The sequence below is a fragment of the Leptosomus discolor genome, chromosome 1 (assembly GCF_034619465.1).
Source record: "Leptosomus discolor isolate bLepDis1 chromosome 1, bLepDis1.hap2, whole genome shotgun sequence".
Taxonomy (NCBI): domain Eukaryota; kingdom Metazoa; phylum Chordata; class Aves; order Leptosomiformes; family Leptosomidae; genus Leptosomus; species Leptosomus discolor.
Window position 1 is genome coordinate 176,613,494 of NC_141391.1, and position 20,935 is coordinate 176,634,428.

Genomic DNA, 20,935 nt, shown 5'->3' on the forward strand with positions numbered 1-20,935 from the left:
CTTAAGAGTCAGCTTTGGGAAAGTCTTGCCTATCCCAAAAAATACCAGACCACATGGTACTTTCCTAAAGTTTAGTTAGCACAAAAACTAAAGTTAACTATGTGGAGACTCAGGGTTTTCTTTTCTCCTGCCTTGAGTAAAGCTTTTTTTTTTCTTCTTCTTCTTTTGCAATTACTTCTGTCATAACAAGAAGATGTTTTCTACAACTGAAATGTGGGGAAATGGAAACCACAGTACTGAACTGCTTACCTTAAACAAACACACACCCCCCCAAACCAACAGCAGCAGTAATACTGATTTACATGTTACACTACTTCTTACCTTATCAGCTTTTAGTTTTCTCAGAAAAGATGGACTGTCATATCCCTTTGCCTGTCTTGCTTCCTGTAAGTGATTGATCATCCAAACGTTTTTCCTCTGTTTTGCTAGATCAAGTGGTGATTCTCCCTGCCAGGTGTATAAAAGTGGGAAACATCCAATTTAAAAATAAAATGCATTAAGGGCACTTTCGAAACAGAAAATTGGCAGGTAAAAATATACATTTTAAATCAGTTTAAGCTACATTCTGCCATACTCTTTGCTCTGCAGCTTACTTGACATCAAACATCATTCATTCCTTTTGGTCTTTTTCATTCTCTCAAAACTGTACATGCGTGGACAAGCAGAATATTAAAAGTGTGATCTGATGATATTTATGTCCTGACACAGCAATAACTGTTGCCTTTAGCATAACACATCTGTGCTTCATTGTTCTACACACAGTCTACTAGTCCGTAAATGAAAGACTGTGCTTTCCCCTCAGCTATTGACAGGCAGCAGAAATCAAGCAAAGAATAAGAACTCGTGACCCACTGGATCATGGAAACTCTCCCAGTCTAAAGCATGGCTTCTCAGTTAACTCTCTGCCTTTTTGGCAGAGTGAAGTTACTAATATCGTGAAATGTTTTGATAAGGAATTTTTTCTATTAATGTTCTTATATTCATCTCAGTTACCGAAGTCTTAGGAAGAAAACAGGAAAGAATAAACTGATTGCTCATGTCCAACTTATTCCAAAACTCTGAGCTTTTATGCTTAGCTTGTTCTTCACATACTTTGGGTGCTAAGCCAGCAATGGTCCATGCTTTCTCCTTCCCTGCTTTCAGAGAGGACTGACATACAAAGCAAAAGAGAGACACAGAGAGAAAGACAGGGCCCAAAGGTGCCTATCAAACTGATTTGATTTTATTGCTTTTTGAACATTTAGGAAGAGAGCTAAATAAAAGTTATTGACTGGGTCTAAAATTATAGAGGAGGCAAGAGACAACCAATTGCAGGTACCTCCAGCTTCAGTTTTGCATTTGACTCCTCCTCTCTTCTACTGGAGTTAACTCCCCTCCTAAACAAACCATTCATGGAGGCTTGAAAAATGGCTGAATCCTCCATCGCTCGGCCCCCTCCTAAAAAAAAAGTGAGACAGGTACCAGAAACTGAAATTACCCAGAAAGGGCAATAATTACTATAGACAGAAGAGATTTCAAAGATTAAAAAGTACAGTTAGCTACCTACATCCCATAGAAAGACAATGGGAATTGAGTACTTAACTGTCATTTTTGCCTTTGAAATCTTGCTCCAAATCTCTAAAAGGAGAGTAAATAGCACAGACTACAGATTATGAGGTGAAGCTTTTTGCTGCTTTGCAGTCCTTCTGTGTGAGAAGTTTAACTAGCAAAATCAGTTAAAAAAACCCAACCTTTTGACTTAACTTGGCTTCAAAGTTATTTAGCCAGATGTTTAAGAAACAGATTAAGTTAACTTCACCCTCAACAGAAATGCCTGAAATCAAACTATCGTGCCTGCTTCATCACAAATTTAATTGCTAATACCTGCAAAAGTCCAGAGATGCTGTTGTTTTAATATCATCTTATAGATCCAGACTGTAAAGATTACCTGTGGACAAGCAATCCCCTCTGGGAGTTGATCTCCCAAGTAAATCCTGAAGTTGTCTTGGGGTCCAGCTGAGCATCCCTTCCACTAGAGGGCCATGAGACACCTAGGAACTGCCTAGATAAAAAGATTGAGGGAGCTTTAAAGAGGTCTTTGACTATGCTTCTCACCATCTGGCCATTTTAAGATTTTCCTTGTATTCATAGGGGTGGTGGATGGCTGACTTGCTTAGAAAGCAGGAAAAAAAAAAAATCAGGGAACTTAGTCTAGTAACACACTTAGTTTGCCAGCAAGCAATAAGACTTCCATAGCATATATTTTAAGTGTTTAGACAGAAGGAATAATGTGAAGTGTCATGACCATCGGGAACATTACATGTAAAGTTCCACAGACTAACCTACAGATACACTGCATATCAAGAAACTACATGTAAAGTCCGTTCAAGGACACATTAACAGATCAAAACCAAAGTAAAACAAACCAAAACAAACTCCAAAACTTCCTTAAACCATAGAAGCTCTTTTCAGTCTCTTATCACTTTCTAGTGAAAAAGGATCTTCTGCTTAGATTTAAATAAAATTTACAGGTTTCTCCTGACCCCCAGTGATAAGATGACTCCCTGTGAAATCCTCACTGCACCTGCCCAATCTGTCTACTGGTGTGGCAAGATAATTTCCTTAACATCAATCCAAAAAAAATCAAACAAAAAACCCACTCCACTTTGTCTACTGAAAAGCAGCTTCCAACTCCAACTGTAATCCAGTTCTCAAAAATGAAAAAGAAAGTATCTTAGTACCAAAAGAAAAGTATTATTTTCTTGTATAGTATAATGTAAAGAGGATAAATAACACAAATAGGACAAACTCACTGCTTGTATCGAGTTTTATTCTAGAATAAGAGTGCTATTGTTCATATACTTCTCAAACTGTCATGCAAAGTAAAAAGAGCACCGTACTGAGATGCTGGTTCCAATCTGTTCCAAACCTAGGTGGCCCACCACATGCGCCTTTCTAACACAGGCTGCCTAGAGCTGATAACAAAAGGTCAAAGCTCACACCTAGTATTTAGCCACTTCATAATTTGAAAAAGATGAACAGCTTTCAGCCAATGTATTTCTTCAACCTCAGCTGTCTTACCACCATTCTTGGTCAATTCCATGGGCTATCTGAGAAAAGAACTTCATTAGATAGTGCTGCAGGAATCTGGAAGCAAGTGCACCGGAAAGGAGCCTTTCATGATTCCTTTTATTTCTGGGGAGGCATGAGCCAGACACTTAACAACCAGTTTTTGGCTCAAAGAAAACTTTTTTGCTGAACAGTCAAAAGGAGAAGCACAAAACTGAGTTTCTAAATACCTATAAAAATCAACAAAATTCTTATGTTTCCTCTATGTTTACTATCACCCAAATCAGCATCTGTTATAAAGCCACTGACAGGATGGCAAAACTGCCATTGCTAGAACGATTTTGATCCTCTGAAGGTCCTAGAAACCTGGGAAGGCATGCAAGAAACCTAGACTCCACCACAGAAGGCAGGCAGTGGTTAATGAAACCAGGCACACGCCTTCTGGCATGACTGGAAAGGCATCATGATCCAGCAGGTTCAAAAATCTATTTTTCTACTGACTGCTGCTGTCTGTCAATAAAGGAGAGACCATGAACGGCTTCAGGCTAGCAAATACTTTTTCATTTGGCCGAAGACACAAATTTTTATTATGGATTTCATAAGAGTCCAGAAATGTAGGCAAGGTGATAAACTCTAATCACACTAATCAGTCTGCCAAGGGAAGCAAGGCATGACACACTGTTTTTATCCACAAAAATACCTTAATTTTTACCATTAGGTGGCATAGAAAAAACAACCTTTTCCACAGTTCACAAGAAGTGAGACTAGAAGCATAATTCATCCACACAACTGAGCTTACAGACCAAGAATAATTCCTACATATTCACACCAGTACATGCAAGAGGCTAGTTGATTTGCTTTAAACACTGGAAAAGCCATGTGATTTTTCTAATGAGTTTTCATTCATGATGATCAGTATTTCTGATATCATAAAGTGGATGCAGGACCTAGAAAGGTACTAGCAAAATTTGACTGCACCCTTAAAAAGACTGTTCCATGCTGTATTTTTTTTAGCATATTACTATCACTTGTAACCAAGTAAAATAGGCCCTGGCCATCTTAATCAGTAGCGAAACAGTGGAAGGTCAAATAAAATTAATTAATTATTTAATATTTTATAAATGTAGATTTACAGCTGTATTTTCCAGTGTAACCACGCCATCTGTAACATTCATTAAGTGGAAAATACAAATATTTGAAGACAAATTGAGTAGAGAATTCTTTTTCTAAAAGTGAATTCTCTCACACCACAGAAGAAACAGCCAGGGTGGTGAAGTGCACTTAATTTGATACACAGAATAGTCTGGAGGCAATGGACAAAACCACGTTCAAAAGGCACACCTTCCATTGCTGGAGAAGCTCTTATAGACTCCAAGTCCATGGCATAAATTCTAGTAGCTGCTTGGCTGGTCTAAGATATGCTAGGATGGGCTCCGTTAGTGCTGAATCTAGCTTCATCATTAAGAGGTTCTGGTAGACTAATCAGGCAACTTAAAGTTCAGATGCAAAAAAAGAGCCCTTTTTCTTATTTTATTCCTACTGGTATTTTTAGGCCTCCAACTTTCTTATTGCCACTGGGAGATACACTAGAGCATTGGTCATCTCTCTGGAAAAGGACAGAGATGTCTCACATCTCACTCCAGCAGTCACCTTAGAACTTCACTAGAAGACATTCAGTCAGATTTCCAATTCTGCATCCAAATGCATGGGTCTCCCTGCATTCAGTCTAATGCACACCCCACTCCCACAGATTTTCACATAAGCATTGGGAAATTGTTTACATGAGTATTTTGAAGGTGCAGATTCAGTGGTTATGCATTGCTGTTAGGAAAAACTGATCCCCAAATAACATTAGTGGCATGGCTTTTGCTCCGTCTTCATGATCCCACTATAACCACAATAACAATCTATTCTTGAGATTTATCATAGGCTCTGTTATTTCTGCCTCAAACCACTTACAATAAAAACAGACCAAGTGTTTACCTTTATATTTTGAGCATCAACATTAGCTCCAGCTTCTAATAGAAGACTAATAACTGTAGTATTTCCTGCTAGCACAGCCCAGTGCAATGCTGTGTTTTTGTGATATTTGTCTCCAAGGTTAACAGAAACATTAAATGTAAGTAGTAATCGGGTTGGATCCACACTAGAAAAGAAAATTCTTGTTAGATCTACAGAAGATGAACTCAAATACATACCAACTTACTGCTAATGAGTTCAATTTCTATAAAGAACATTGATCAGGTACACTAAGTAATAGCAAAGTGACATTTTTTGCTGATGATTATGAATGGCTCAAATTCCTACCAAAGAGCAACCACAATTCTGTTGGCTTTTAAAGGAGCTCAGTAAGACAGCTTGTTCTGGGATGTCATGAAACACATTTGTTATACAACTCTGTTTTCATATTTATCAAAACCTAACAATATTACCAGATTTGTAAAAGCATGCACATGATTATATACTTGGCAGGTAACAACCAAAGTTCAAATAATGTTATATTTCCACTTCACATTTCAAAAGATGAAAATAAAATAGGATGACAGTGTTGCAACGGTAGGTATTTGTAAAAGCTAGGCTATGTTCCTCTCAACAATCGATGAATGTAAGCCCTTCCGAGCAGGAAACTAATTCAGATAAATTTGTTCTTTGGAGAAGTGTTATTTTACACCAACTTTTTCCAATTATCTCCACAGGAAGACTTACTTTGCAAACTAAAAGTTCATATTAGTGAATACTTCTGCACAGTACCTCTCTCTTGAACATGTAATTGTACTGTTTTTGTCTGGGATCAAGTTAATCTTCTTCACAGCAGCTCCTATGAGGCTATGTTTTGGATTTGTGACCAAAACAGTGCTGATAGCACACCCATGTTCTAGCTGTTGCTGAGCAGCGCTCACACAGCATCAAGGCCTTTTCCATTTCTCACACCACCCCACCAGCGAGCAGGTTGGGGAGCTGTAAGAAGCTGGGAGGGGACAGCTGACCCCAACTGACCAAAACGAAATTCCAGACCATATAAGTGCTCAGCAATAAAAGCTGGGGGAAAGAAGGAGGAAGGGGACAACGTTCAGAGTGATGGCATCTGCCTTCCCAAGTAATTATCACACGTGATGGAGCCCTGCTGTCCTGGAGATGGCTGAACACCCGCCTGCCGATGGGAAGGGGTGAGTAAATTCCTTGTTTTGATTTGCTTGTGCGTGTGCAGCTTTTGCTTTACCTATTAAACGGTCTTTATCTCAACCCACGAGCTTTCTCACTGTTACCCTTCTGATTCTCCTTCCCATCCCTCTGGGCAGGAGTAAGCAAGTGGCTACGTGGGGCTGAGCTGCCTACTGGGGTTAACTAACAACAATCGTAAATGAAGAAAAAGTGGCAATTGTGGAAAGTATATCGAGTAGTTAAACAAACAAACAAACAAAAAAACAAACCCAAACTTTCAAAAAAATCAAAACCAGTCACTACTATATGCCACTTAGTTAAAGTCGCTCTTCAACACAAAGTCAAAACTGCAGAAAGATATTACCTATGTGTTCTGTAAGCTGCCCACATTAAAGGTGTCATTCCATTCTGATCCATCATATCTACATCCTAAAGAAGGAAAACGAAAAAAAAAAAAGTTGGTGAGATAAGTAAGCATGCTCAAGATCCAGTAGACACAAGGTTTGCAATGAGAAGCAGTATTTTTAGACTAACCAACTGAATTGGAGAAAAACTGGCAAGGTGGTACTTAGCTTGCCACTTACTAAAGTACATAACAAAATAGTATTTAAAAAATCAAAACAGACATTAACACCACCATTGCAACAATATAACCATTCCAATCTATTCTGGAAACTAAGGAACAGTCATGCGGTATAAAACTAGTCTTTTCTATCTTACCATTAACCTTCAACATAAAAGATATCTATAGATGGTGTACTATCGTACTCAAAAGCAGGAGAAAACTAAAATAATGCACCAATACTTAATAAAATACTTGATAAATTAACATAAATACCATGGTCTGAATCCTACATCCTACTGAATGCTAGCTGCATCTATTTTTCCACTTGCAAAGCAATTTTCCTTAATTCACTCAGTTCCAAAGTTATTCACATATCCGGGTACTAAGTTAACAGAAACCAGAAAAATTTTAAGTTTAAACAAAAGCCATTAATAAAAACAACCTATCCAGCAATAAACCTGATCTATAATCAAGTGATGACTAAACTGACGGCTAAAAATAATTTAAAAAAATTATTACATTTAACAGAATGTAGCCACAGAATGACAAAACAGCGCCGTCCAGACAATTCTCTTAGCTCCATCAGAAAGGATCTAATACCTCCAGCATTTTTACCTGTTATAGATCCCTGCCTCGCTAACACGAAAGATGGTAATTCCTAAACACATTGAGGCAGATTAGACTCTCAAGCTCATTTGGGCAAGTTCCACAGACGACCACTAACGAAAACACTCTAGTCTAACTTAATGCAAGACCTGAACAGTTTTCCTTAGAGGCAAGAGAGCCATGTCAATATTTCCTATGCTACTCCCCTCAGTCCTTACTAGGAAAATTAGGTTGAAAGTGTTTCAGTAAAGTCTTTTGCTACAGAAACTACTGACAGAAACCCAGAAAGTGGATGATGTCGCTTTCTATCACCCCCAGAACCTTTTTCTCTACTCCAATAGTCTACCAAACGCCCAGCACCATGGGATCCCCAATCACAGTGCTGCTAGCCTGACCCAGGCAGAAATTTTCCAGAAAATCCAATTTAGTTCTTCCAAACAATTGCTTTTAAAATGTCCCTAGCCTGAAGATAACTACATTTCTGAGTTTTTACACTGTTGCGTAATTTTTTAAAAAAATAAATTATAAATTTTAAAAAGTTGACTGAGAGGAAAGAGAAGCATTACTTTAATGTATTGTTTGTTCAGAAAAGTTACATACATTGATTCTGGGACCCAAGTCTGTTTGCCCACAGTACTTGTATAGATTAGATCCTTTTGAGCCTACTAGGGCCACGCAACCGTTAGCTTTCCCTTTAATCTCCTGTGGTTGAGATCATGAAGGAAATTAGAACCGCAGCCTAACCTCACGTGCATTCGTCCTTGAGAAGCACGACTTTGATTCACAGGTCACACTGTGTGAATAACATATTTTGAAGACTGTACAAATCACTGTAACATGAACAATCACTCTTTCATCTTTAGATTTCATCTAGAAAAGCAATTCTTTGTGACAGCAAGGATCTGATTGGGCCTGGACGGAAGTAAAATGATTCCTTCCGTGATTACACTTGACAAATCAAAACCGCACTTTGAACACTAGGTGACACTCAGCTAAAAGACAAAAAAAAGCCATATGCTCCAGACTATTCCCTGCACATAGATTACCTAGGCAGGCTACAGCTATTACTCATATTAAGCTACAATGTGGGCTGAGGCAGATCCCCCTTCAAAGGAAATTTAACAAGAGGCAAAGCAACTAAGATTGACTTGCATACTGCTGTACAGACCGAACAAAGATGATGTAGCTGGGGATAGCAGACACATGCTATAACAAACCTCTCATCAGGATTTCTATGTTATTTTGCCAGATTGTTACCACAAACACACAACAAGTGGGACATTTCAGAAAGGAAGGTCTGGTGCTCTTTTTCACCAAAGGGCTGAGGCAAAAAATAAACCTTCAGCAGCAGGTACATATTAGGAGACTGTTCTTCTGTTCTGGTGTGTACCAACAGGCATTTTAGCATTAATTTCTTGTTTAACTCTCAGCGACAGGTCAATCTGATAATGCCCATGGAGGGGTGTACCTATGCTGAGGACACTGGACGAGCACTGCAAGAATCAACAATTTCAACAATAAGTGATGAAATGATCAAAAATTGGACCATACTGCTGCCCTCTGCATGTATTTCAAACATGAACTCTGTAGACCACAACCGGCAAATTCTTCACTTGTTTCTGAAATAGAACAAGTCTGGTTATAAAAGAAAACTTTGCACGTGCAAAGATAACCAGGCTTATATGAGTCAGCAGTGGGCCCCAGTGACCAAAAAAGCCAATGTCATCCTGGCCTGTATTAGGAATAGTGTGGCCAGCAGGAGCAGGGAGGTGATTGTCCCCCTGGACTCAGCACTGGTGAGGCCACACCTCGAGTACGGTGTTCAGTTTTGGGCACTTCAGTACAAGAAAGACATCGAGCTGCTGGAGAGAGTGCAGAGAAGGGCAACAAAGCTGGTGAAGGGCCTGGAGAATAAGTCTTATGAAGAGCGGCTGAGGGAACTGGGGCTGTTTAGTGTTAAGAAGGCTGAGGGGAGACCTTGTTGCTCTCTACAACTACCTGAGAGGACATTGTAGAAAGGTAGGTGCTGGTCTCTTCTCACGGGTAATTAATGATAGAACAAGAGGGAAGGGACTCAAGCTGCACCACGGCAGGTTTAGGCAAGATATTAGGAAAAAAATTTTCACTGAAAGGGTTGTCAGACATTGGAATAGGCTGCCCAGGGTGGTGGTTGAGTCACCATCCCTTAATGTGTCGTTTAGATGTGGTGCTTGGAGATATGGTTAGGGGGTGTACCTGGCAGAGTAGGGTTGATGGTTGGCCTTGATGATCTCAAAGGTCTTTTCCAACCTGAATGATTCTATGACACTAATACAAGATTCCACAAAAAGCTTTTGGAGAGGCAAAAATATAGGTGAGAAAGAGCTTCCTGCATGGAAAGGAGCTGTAGCTACTATCCTGCTGCTTAACACTATTTTCTGAAAGCAGTACAGTTGACGAGGTAGAATTCTGAATAGCAGCTAGAGATCAGAGCAGCATTTAGGCTTACCAGGACTTTTAACAAGCAGTGGTCAATCAGTGCTGAGCTATAATACAGCCTTTTCAAAATCACAAAAAACATCAAGGGATTCCACTTGGAAGTGCATTACATTGCACAGAAAGGAACCAAGAAATTGATCCTCTTTAGGACCATTACTGGTTATTTCACAAAACACAGACCTTCATAGAAAGACCCATCATGCCCTTGTTCAGAATCCTATTCTCCATAAGGAAAAGATCTCTTTCACATGGTCTTTTGCCCAGGGAAAGGGAAACAGGCTTCTAAAGAGATGACATATTTAAAAGCGTATAGTAAAGAATATTTATCAAGAAGGGAGATGTAAGGCTGAAAAATTTAGTAAAGACATGTGCTAGTTATTGACTAGAAGCAGAGATTTTGTAGGATTCTTGTGGATTGAACCGAGTGCAGACCGACAGGCAGGTCAGCAAGCAAGGTAACACACAGAACTGAACCCACTGTGCTCTTTTAAACAACAAAAGCTCTGTTCTGAATATTCTAGTCCCCCAAACATAGAGTCAGTTTTGACAAACTTGAGGAAGAAACACCACTGGACTTACAATTCTGTAAGTAATGTGCTGTACGCTGGGTCTAGGAAACAAACACTTGGTTCAGTGTCTTACACCGGCCTGAGCCTGGTGGACAGAACGATCCTCAGTGCCAACAGAGGTAACAGCGCTTAGGAGCACTGCTCATGGACTGCATCACCAAAGTAACCAAAGCTGCCAGTACCACACTGGCACCTCCCAACCTAGATGTCAACTACTCCTAGGCCACAGCTCAGAAGAAGGCCCTATGTAGCTTGGGACAGCAGTCAACACATACAATTGCAAATCTGAGAATATAAAAAACCCCATACTTGATAGATAAGTAATAGTTAAACTACGAGTATGAAATAGTTAAAACTGTAATTTTAGCTCCAGAGTATTTCTTACATGACTTTACCCTACTAGCAACTGTATAGTCACCCATCATCTGTGACTGAGCTTAGCTCATAAGTTCTCTCTCCCATGCCACAGGATGAGAACACATTATTCAACCACCCGACATACCATATCCATATCTTAACTTATTCGGGGGTGACATGTTTGTTGATATGTCTTTGGCATTTTAAGTAGCATAAGCACAGTGTCAAGCAGTCAAGTGGTACAAGCATTAATTTAGAACATTTTTAAGTGCCTTCAAGCTCTTTTCAGTTTTTCTTTCTTGCATTTTTTTAAAATAAGGATCTTACCTAAACTTGAATTGTGTTACAGCTCCTGTTACTTGCTATCTGATTATATCATGTACTTGCCCCAGGCTTGACTTTGACCCAGCCAACCTACTGACACAACCAACACAAGCAAATTACGATACAGCCAGGTATTAGTCTCTCAAAATTCAGTAAGAGTCGTGACTAAGTAAAAAGCAACAGCTATCAACCATTGCTGCCTCTTGGCTGAATAGTACTTGCTGGCACGAAAGTGGGTTCACTTTCAACCAAGGCCAGAGGGCATCTGACCAAGAGTTCTTCGCCTACACTCCACTCCACTCCAGAAGCTAAAGGACTGGACTCGAGCTTCAGATTGGAAATTTTACTATTGGTTGCTGCAGCCCAGGAAGAAAGTGAAGCAGGAACACTGAAGCTGGGTTCCAGCTCTGTCTCAAAAAGGGACAAGAAGCAACTTCTTAATCCACCTGTCAGTTCTCTACACAGTTACACAAAAGCTGGCTCTTCTCTGATCATGCAGGTCCACAAAGGCATCAGGATCAGAACCAACAAAGCACAACAGCCTACACTGACCTTTATTTTCACATTTACTTAGTTCTCATTTACCACACAGGTACTACAATTAGGTTCAGAACAAGGGCAAGCCTACTCTTTGGACAGAAGAGAACCTGGTCTCTGTAAAGACAAAAGGCAAAAAAAATTTGCAAGCAGTATATAGGGTAAGCCCACACAAGCAAAAGCAGTTCAAGTTTCCAAACCCAAACCATGGTGCCACAAAGGAGGTGAAAAAAAAACCCAAACAGAGTGGGGAAGAGGGGATTAATGACCTCATATGTACTTATTAAAGGAGAATAAAAAGTAGAATCATGTATTTCCCATAGCTTCTACAGAAATCATGTAACTTCTGTAGTTGTATGTAGTATAGCTAGAGAAGTATGAGTTTAGTAATTGTTATTACAATGCTATTGACATTACTATATTTTAAACATAAAAATAAATAGATAATTTTAAAGTTGAAATTCTTGAACTGCTTCCAAAAGTTCCTGTTAAAATTAATTCAAAGTTATAGCATGGAAAGGATACCAAAATCATACTTGATAACATTTCAGGTATATAATAAGCTGAATAATAATTATATAATAATATATAATTTTAAAAGCTATTGATAAGGAGCGCTGTTTCCAAGAGAAAAGGTTTTGAATTTTAAAGCAAGTTTTGGATGTTTATGTACGTACACATGCGAAGACACACAGCTTCTTTTGGACTGAAGTACTACATGCTCAGATACATAGGACAAGTCTGTATATAAACATGAGGACAACCAGACATTTACAGGGAGATTTCATAATCACAGTAGAACATTTTAAAGGCCATCTATACTTCATTAATGCTATGCTTTAAACAAGTTTGTACATCTGCAAGATTTTTCTGGTAACATAAAACCCACAGACGATTATACATAATTTGTGAACAAAATATAAAACTTGTTCCTGATAAAAAACTATTTCTCTCCAATCTTTATCTCTTACAAAATAGTGATTATATATGATCAGCCTCTTGTGCCTAGCTTACACTCTATCATACACTACTGTTTTACCAAGCAGTTCTCAGATATAAACTGAATACTGCATGGAGCAACAGTTAATTTTTCTACATGTATAGGCACAGATCACTTTCTGCAGCAAATTCAGTATTTGTTTTACACAGACCAACCCACTGATTTCACAGCCATATTCTACGTGGCTCATCGGATCATATCTCACTTGCTATTTGAAAGAATAGGCAGAATACAGAAGTGGGGACAGCTTTGACTTTTCTATATGGTTTACAAAATCAATTTTGTCCTTCAGGCACATATCTCTGGGTAAATCTACAAATTATAATTCAAGGTGAGTAGCAAAAACGTGAACATGTTTTTGAGCATACAGAATGAAGGATGGGAGACAATGAGAACGTTAATGAATACACATGCTATATACATGCTTTACAGATCTAGCAGTAAAAGAAGAGGCTAGCAAGAAGGCTTGGGGTTGTTTTGGGTATTTTATTTACAGACGCATACAATTAGTAAGAGCAATAAATAAAACTTGTGGACTGAAGTATAAAAAAAAAAAAAAAAAGAGTTGCCCTATGACAACTTTGTCATTAGATTCTTTACCTGTGCATAACCTGATGATTCTGTGAAGGTTTCTAAAATATGTTATCATTGTCACTGTTAACATTTAAAGATTAAGTTCAAAAGAACGGTAAAAGAATAACTGCTAGAATTTCCATATACTACACTAGGCAGTATGAATTAAAGTCAAAGTACACAGACCACTGTTAAGAAGAAATCAAGTTAGTAGGTAGCACATCAATACTGTTGTCTACAACAAAGACACTGAATTATTTTTGTGTTTAGTCAGGCAAATATTTTGCATTTCCTGAATGATAGGTATAGGTTTCAACTGTTTTCCTACTCTTAATTTTGAGTAGAATCTATTTAAATTTAAATATGATACTACTTAAAATTTACCTGTCCCTTTGCTATCAGGTAAGCAACAATCGAAGTATGTCCAAACTGGGCAGCCAAATGAATACAGCTACATCCTTCTCCATCAATTAGCGACGGATCTGCCCCATATTTCATCAGCTGTACAACCATGGATAAGTGACCCTGTCTAAATGCAACAAAACACAAAAACCAAATGAATAATTATATGCAGAAAAACTATTAAAATTTGAATATTTGAATGTAACAAATGTGTTTAGCAGTTAATTACACTACCAGAGCTTCAGTACTTTGGCTCACACTTTGAAAACAACAGTTGTCACAATCTCATTCTGCAAGTAAGTAAACAAACTCATTCATATGAGCAAATTCTATGCAGCCAATACGTTCATCACATGTAACTCACTTAAAGGTGTTGTATAGTAAAAAGCCAGTCAACAAAAAACCCAAGTTATTAGTTTAGAAATCTAAACTGTGACTTCTTCCAATCCCCATATGAAACCTGCTATTTTAAGAGATGTCAAACTGGCTATATAGTCTCACTTTTTGTGGGGCATATGGTTTATCTTTCTACTATTAAAAACAGTAGTGAAATAAAAATAGGAAGTAAAAACTGAAGGCCTACACTTCCTCCACACTACATTAAAAGCTTAGGCATCTTTTCAGCATAATGAGCATAGGCATATTCTTCTTGTAGACACAGTGTCTAACTGTCAGCACACAGTTTCTGACATAAGCAAAGGAACCTTTTCAATCTGTCAGAAGCAGCTTTGGACAATGCTTCCCAGAGCAACAGATTACAGCTATGAATGCCAGGAAATTGAATCAAGCTTTTGCACTCTTAACACAGAACTTAGAGTGTGATCTGTAACAAACAAATATACAAGCTAAAATCTTTAAGGGAGGCTAACAAGCAAGTCCTCATCTTTAGTAAACAAAGTATTTTGATACATTAAATGTTCTAAAAGCTAATTTTCTAAGTCTCCTTTTGAAGTCTACAGTTAAAAATACTAATGCGGAGAGTGTTCCTTTCCCACCTATTTCTAGACAGTCTGAAGCAACAGCTGCTACTTAAAGGCTGTCTTCAAGTTTTCCTAGCCATTTATCGTTCTTGGACTGTCTTCTATATCATAAGTCTGATTTTAAGTGAGTCTTTAAAAAAATCCACACACATAATAGAACACTGCAAGGACAATGCCCCACAAAATCATCCCAAGGCCCATCTGCACAAGTGTTGCTGAACTTCAGAAGACTGACAAAAATCAGATCTCCAAAGTAAAAGTAAACCAAGGAGACTATAGACTCTAATTTTACTTTACTCCTTTTCCTATCTCAGCAATCACCTTCCTCTACATCATGAAAAGACAAAAACTGAACTATATGCTGAAAGCTGCTGTAGCTCAAACATACCACACTCACAGTGTGCCCAGTTATCAATGACTGAATTAATTCCTGCACAAAGTATTCCCATAAAACACAGCAATTTCATAATTTCATGAATCAACTGGTACCAGATTCCAAGTTAAGCAAAAACACAGGAGAAGAAAATTTCAGAAGACTTTTCCCCACCTTGTTGCCCAGTGAAGCGGGGTAGAATTTAAATCTCCTCCAAGCTGATCAACGATAGCACCTTTTGATATATAGTATCTAGAATAACAGAAATAGTAAACATTATTGATTGTCTTGGTTCAATGTAAAGGATACACAGTAAGCATGTTTGATGTTATGAAAAACAGGCAGTTACAGACCAGAAGACCAGAACCTTTCCTTGCTTTCATATAACCTTCCTTTCTGGAGGTCATGCATACACACTCAATTTTTTGCCTTTTTGATGTGGGCTGGGAGAGTAGGGATTCTTCCTACTCTGTTTTAAACACACTGCCATTTCCTAGTTTGGTTTTAAGGTAAAACAGAATAATTGCTATATATATATATATATATATATAAGTACAAACTGTGCTACCACAGTAGTATTTAATAAAATGGATTCTTCTAAAATATTTAGGGGTTAAAAAGAATTCTGAATTAATGGTAAAAGAATATGCTGCTAGAAGATTAGCATATTTAGAGAATTTTGGCAAACAGCAAAATTATGTACAATTCAACTTGCAGCATGTATCATCACTGGAATGGTCCTGCTGAAGTCATTGTTCCAAGAGCTCACATTTAAGTTACTCATTTAGCTAAGTACTAACATTTTTACATACTTCTCAATTGTTATTAATCAAAGGACAAAAACATCTGAGTATTTAAAAAATACTTCTAAACGATGCGTTAGAAATTATTTTTCCCTCAAGAGCTACCTGAGGGAACAAAACAAGTTACCCGTATTTAACTCCAGCAATTCATACTCATAGCCACTTGTACTGTTTTACTAACAGACCTTTGAAAAGTACTGTCTAGCTATAGATTCCTAAATGTTTGCACATTTCAAGTACTTGTGCCTGCAGACTTTTTTTGCTTTCAAAATACCTGGCAGGTATACATGAATGTTGCTCTCCCACCCACACAAACTGTCCTTCAAATCCTCAGCATTGAGTTTCTGGCACCTCAATTTCCTCTGTTTCAAGACACAGCAAGAAGAAGGGCAACAAACAGAACAATTTGAAAAACATTTAACTAACTACCTTCTTTTTCATTAGTGCTTATTGATTCAGAGAGTGAAACCTCAAAAACAGCCCAAAAGCTACCTTTAGGAACAGAAACTGAAAAATGCATTAGCTATACGTGTCCACACTAAAAACGTCTGAAGGAAAAGTCCTTTTATTCAGTTGCTTTAAGTACTTCAGCAGGCTTGACAGAGTCACATAAACTCGGGTTTGGATGACAAACAAGATATGCTCTGATGGATGTGGGACAGTGCACTCCACTGGTCTCCAACACAAAAGAAACAAAACTGCAACACCTCTTTGCTGAAGTTAAGCGTTTGGATTTCTCAATGAGAACAAGCAAAGATTTTGTGAAAGTCTTGGTCCCATGTAGGTGAAAAGACAACGTGTATATAAGGACAACATAATTTGTTATTGTGAAGCAAAGTATCAGCTACTAAAGAACAAATTTGAAAAAGACACTGAGAAGCTACTTAGTCTCCCTTGGGAAGGAGTTCCCAAGGCAATCTTGTCTACATAAAAGACAGCACAGAGAAATTCACAGTCAAAGCTTGGATCCATCTCGCTGATGTGACAGCCACTCATGGGGAGGTGAACATTAAACAGATTGTCTTCACTCAAACACTAGTCCCTGCGGAAACACAGAATATGTTCAGATTCTACTGAGCAGCAGCACTGCTTACTGGTTAGTACGTTTTATTTAGAAGGAAGAACTTGAAGTTTGACAACTGGGAAAAGACAAGGCGGCGATCTCCTTCCAGATGGCGCATTGAAATAACATTTTATGTTTCCTTAAGGGTGTTCTCAGACTAAGTTGAGATTTATCACTGCATTTCAGTTTCAGTATACATAAACGGTGAGATTTTTCTACAAAACCAGACTGAGAACTTGATCTCCTTGTCTAGGTTGATCTTGAAGAAAGAATTTTGTGCTTGGTGAAACATCCCTGGAGGAAGGAGGAACTGGGCTGTCCTACTCTCAGTGAGTCATCTAAGCTTCCATACTAGAAGATGCCAGGTGTGCAAGTCCTATTTGAGCAATCCACTTACAGTCAAAGCAAGCAGATCTGATAAGAGGTCATCTTAAGAAGAAAATACTTCCACTCATCTCCATATCAGGATCACTAAGTCTGTACTCTCACAAAAAAAGGTTATTTAGGTAAACCAGGGTCCTGCATCACTTTTGCAAGAGGCCCTCTCTCAGCGTGCCAGAAAGCACATTGGTTACCTATCTTATAATGAAAGGAAGACACCAAATGCAGAATTACGGTTTCCATGATAAGCTTCTACCCACAATAAAGTCATAAAACCTGTTGTGCTATTAAGTATAATGAAAAAATTTCTTTCGGAAACACTGAATTATTTCACAGAATCATTTAGTTTGGAGGAGACCTTTGGAGATCAACTAGCCCAACTACTGCTGATCAAAGCATCTAGAGCACGTTGTATAGAACCACGTCCAGTTGGGTTTTGAATATCTCCAAATATCGTAACGTTTCTGGGCAACCCGTGCCAGAGCTCAGTCACCCACACAGTAAAATAAGTGTTTCCTGATGTTCAGATGGAATTTCATGTGTGTTTTAATTTATGCCCTCTGCCTTTTGTCTTGCCCCTGGGCACTATTGAGAAAAGTTGATTCTGTCTCCTTTACTCCCTCCCACCAGCTATTTATATACATTGATAAGATTCCAGGTATTATATACATATTACCAGGTATGTCAGGTACTTACATACATTGATAAGATCCTCCTTGAGGATCTTACATACATTGACAAGAAAAGCCTTCTCTTCTCTAGGTTAAGATGTCCAAGCTCTTGCAGCCTCTCATGTCAGATGTTCCAGTCCCTTAGTCATCTTTGTGACCGTGTGCTGGATTCATCCCAGTAAATCCGTATCTTTCTTGCAAAGAGGAACCCACAACTTCACACAGATGTCCAGCTTCAGCAGCTGAGCAGAGAGGAAGGATCACCTTCCCCAATATGCTGGCAATGTTTTTCTTAATGAGCCCCAGTATACCACTGACCATTTTTGCTGCAAGGCTGCATTGCTGGTTCACAGTCAGTTTCCTGTCCCCCAGAACCCCAAGGTACTTCTCATCAGATATAAATTTTCATCTATGTACCTACCCTTATCTATTTGACCTTATTTTAAAAGAACTGCATCAGGACATAGAAAGTCCTTTAAAAACCACATGAGAAACATGAACTTGAGCTCTAGAAACTTAAGATCTGGTCTGACCAAGGTGCTGGTGCTGGACATAACGTGGGGAGAATGTGCTTAAATGAAGATATTTTGTATTTGTTTTTACGTGCAAATACACACATTCATTAATAAGAACTGTTTTGAAAAGTGGACTGATTAAAGATGTGCTGTTTACGCCAACTGAAAAGGAGAATGACTGAAGATGCACAGCTTATGTCAAATATTCTAGAAACCTGCTGATTCAATATTGTGTATTTAGATTTGATTGTATGTATTTAATTCATTGTTCTACACACAATCGTGATCTGTAAAACAGCAAGTACTAAGAATTATGCCTTCAGGATTTAAGCTCTTCATGTTCTGAAAGATAATAGGTTTTAAAACATAGTCTCAAATATTATGCTCCAGATTTTATAAACTGAAAAGCAAAAAAAATACCCCAAATCCCACAGCTCCCATTGTTAAAGATTTTGTTATTACTTGTAAAGAGGGGCGCTGCAATGTTACCTTTTGTAATAGCTGTGGTTTTAAACTGCAAAGTTATTTGTCAGAACTTCTTGAAATGCTGAATGAAGCAGGAATTGCCTTTTGTGTCTATGAATCTTGCCTATTCAAAAACATACACTACCATCTAGCATCAAACTTCCCCTCCTCAAAAAAGAAATTTGGTATTTCAACAAGTATACCATAGCACAAGGAAATTGCACATGCAGCTGAATAGCTGTTCCACAGGTTTATGTCACCTGTGAAGAGTCTGAGCTTGACTTCTGGACATGTAACAGGTTTTATTTCTGTTAACTGTGTTGACAAAACATTGCTGCCAAAATGCAAATTAGGTCTTCTAACTTCTTCCCCCTCTCCCAAATTTCAAGACCAAACATTGAGAGTTTAAGAGACTTAAGACTATTTAACACCTTAAAAAAAAGAGAAATCAACATATGTAAGGATGTGATCAGTTTATGTTTAAGTCAAAGTGTAATACGTACTTCACCAGATCTATCCTGTTGTTGATTGCAGCCCAGTGGAGAAGCGTTACGTTTTCCTTGTCTGGTTGTCGTACATCATAGCCTGCTTCCACCAACTCTCTACATCGTTCATATATTCCATACCTTGAAGAAGAAAATAAGATTTTTCAAAGCTCTTGCCTTAGATAAAAATGCATTTGACAAACACCACACTTATGGTCACAATACAAAAGCTTTAACAGAAGAGAAACCAAGAAACTTTACTTTCTGTTTCTATGTGATTACAGACCCCTTGCAATAAGAAGCCTCCACTGGCAGAAGTTATATTAAACAATCCAAGATTTTACAGAAAACTTGTTTCCACAGCAAAGCAAGGAGAAATATCTAGCAGTGATATACAAAGTATAAATAGAACTCTTCCCAGGGACTCCACTAGATTTGTTTCTCCCACACCTCCCTTCCTTTCCATCTCTTGAAGACCAAAAGAGCATAGCCAACTGACTTGACAGTATCTTCCTAAAATTCAGCAGATGACAAGATCATCAGGTCAATTACGAACACTAAAGGAGCTCAAACGCTCCCCATTTTTCTTCTCAAGTAACAAATAGTAATCTTCCTGATACAAGTTAGTTCTGTTTCCATTTTTATAACACTTCAAAATTCTGTAATATGAAATTAATTCTTTCATTAAAGATGACTATTAAATGTGAGCTACCTTCATTTGAAAAAAAAAAAAATCTGCATACGTTTTGAAAGTTGAAACAAACCAGGCAGCATATACATCGCTTAGGTACCTAATGTAGGACTAACTCCAACATTAAATGTTTGTCTTGATGCTTACACTGATTTACCACCTATTTTTAGTGGCAATAAAAGCAACGCAGAAAGGCAAGTAAAGATTACATTTCAACGTTTGTACAACCCATAGGGATTTCTCAAGTCTCAAGGAGGAGACTGATGTGTGGGCGCACCTTGAAATCAAGATCAATGCCTGTGACACCCGACTTCTGCTACAGCAGAATTTTAACAGCGTCTCAAAGTTGGAATTTAGGTATGTTTTCGTTATGCGGCTTCTACGTTCTACTTTCTGCAGAAGAGACAGCCTTAGACAACTTAAGGCCCTTTTGCTCCACTTGATCAGCTTGCATAACTGATGCAGAGACCTTTTTTCGAGGGTAGTTACCATTCTCACTTTTTCTTTCATGTGTGTGAATGGATCCTCAACCTGGACAGCATTCCCAGAGTGAACCCTCAAATGACTCAAGTCAACAAACCTCAGGAACACTTTCCAAACCTATCAGAGGTTTGAAGCACATAAATTAGTTGGACATTATTAAAAAAGGAGTATCAGACATAACAACATACTTAGATCATGTTGCTTTCAATTTCTTAGGAAAACTGCACTAGAAATTGCGGAAAAATGCTAGAAATTGCTGTCATACCTATAATCTTTCCAGACATTACAAAAGATCAGAACAAAGACTATTGCATGTAGTACATACCATTTCACCAAGAAGTCTGTAAAATTTGGTCTCTCAGACTAAGTAAAAAAGCAGCAGTCATGAATAATTTTGACAACAA

At 38.2% G+C, this 20,935-nt stretch overlaps 1 protein-coding gene across 1 annotated transcript in view; it reads right to left on the reverse strand.

The window, feature by feature from the left end:
- ZDHHC17 (zDHHC palmitoyltransferase 17) overlaps nt 1–20,935 on the reverse strand; it is a 74,072-nt gene that overhangs the window by 25,042 nt on the left and 28,095 nt on the right. The window contains exons 3-8 of the mRNA XM_086480182.1: nt 19,376–19,498; nt 15,149–15,226; nt 13,604–13,748; nt 6,575–6,639; nt 5,032–5,194; nt 322–447 (exon numbers count right to left, since the gene is read on the reverse strand). Coding sequence (XP_086336308.1) covers nt 322–447; nt 5,032–5,194; nt 6,575–6,639; nt 13,604–13,748; nt 15,149–15,226; nt 19,376–19,498 — 700 coding nt within the window. The remainder of the gene's footprint in view (nt 1–321; nt 448–5,031; nt 5,195–6,574; nt 6,640–13,603; nt 13,749–15,148; nt 15,227–19,375; nt 19,499–20,935) is intronic.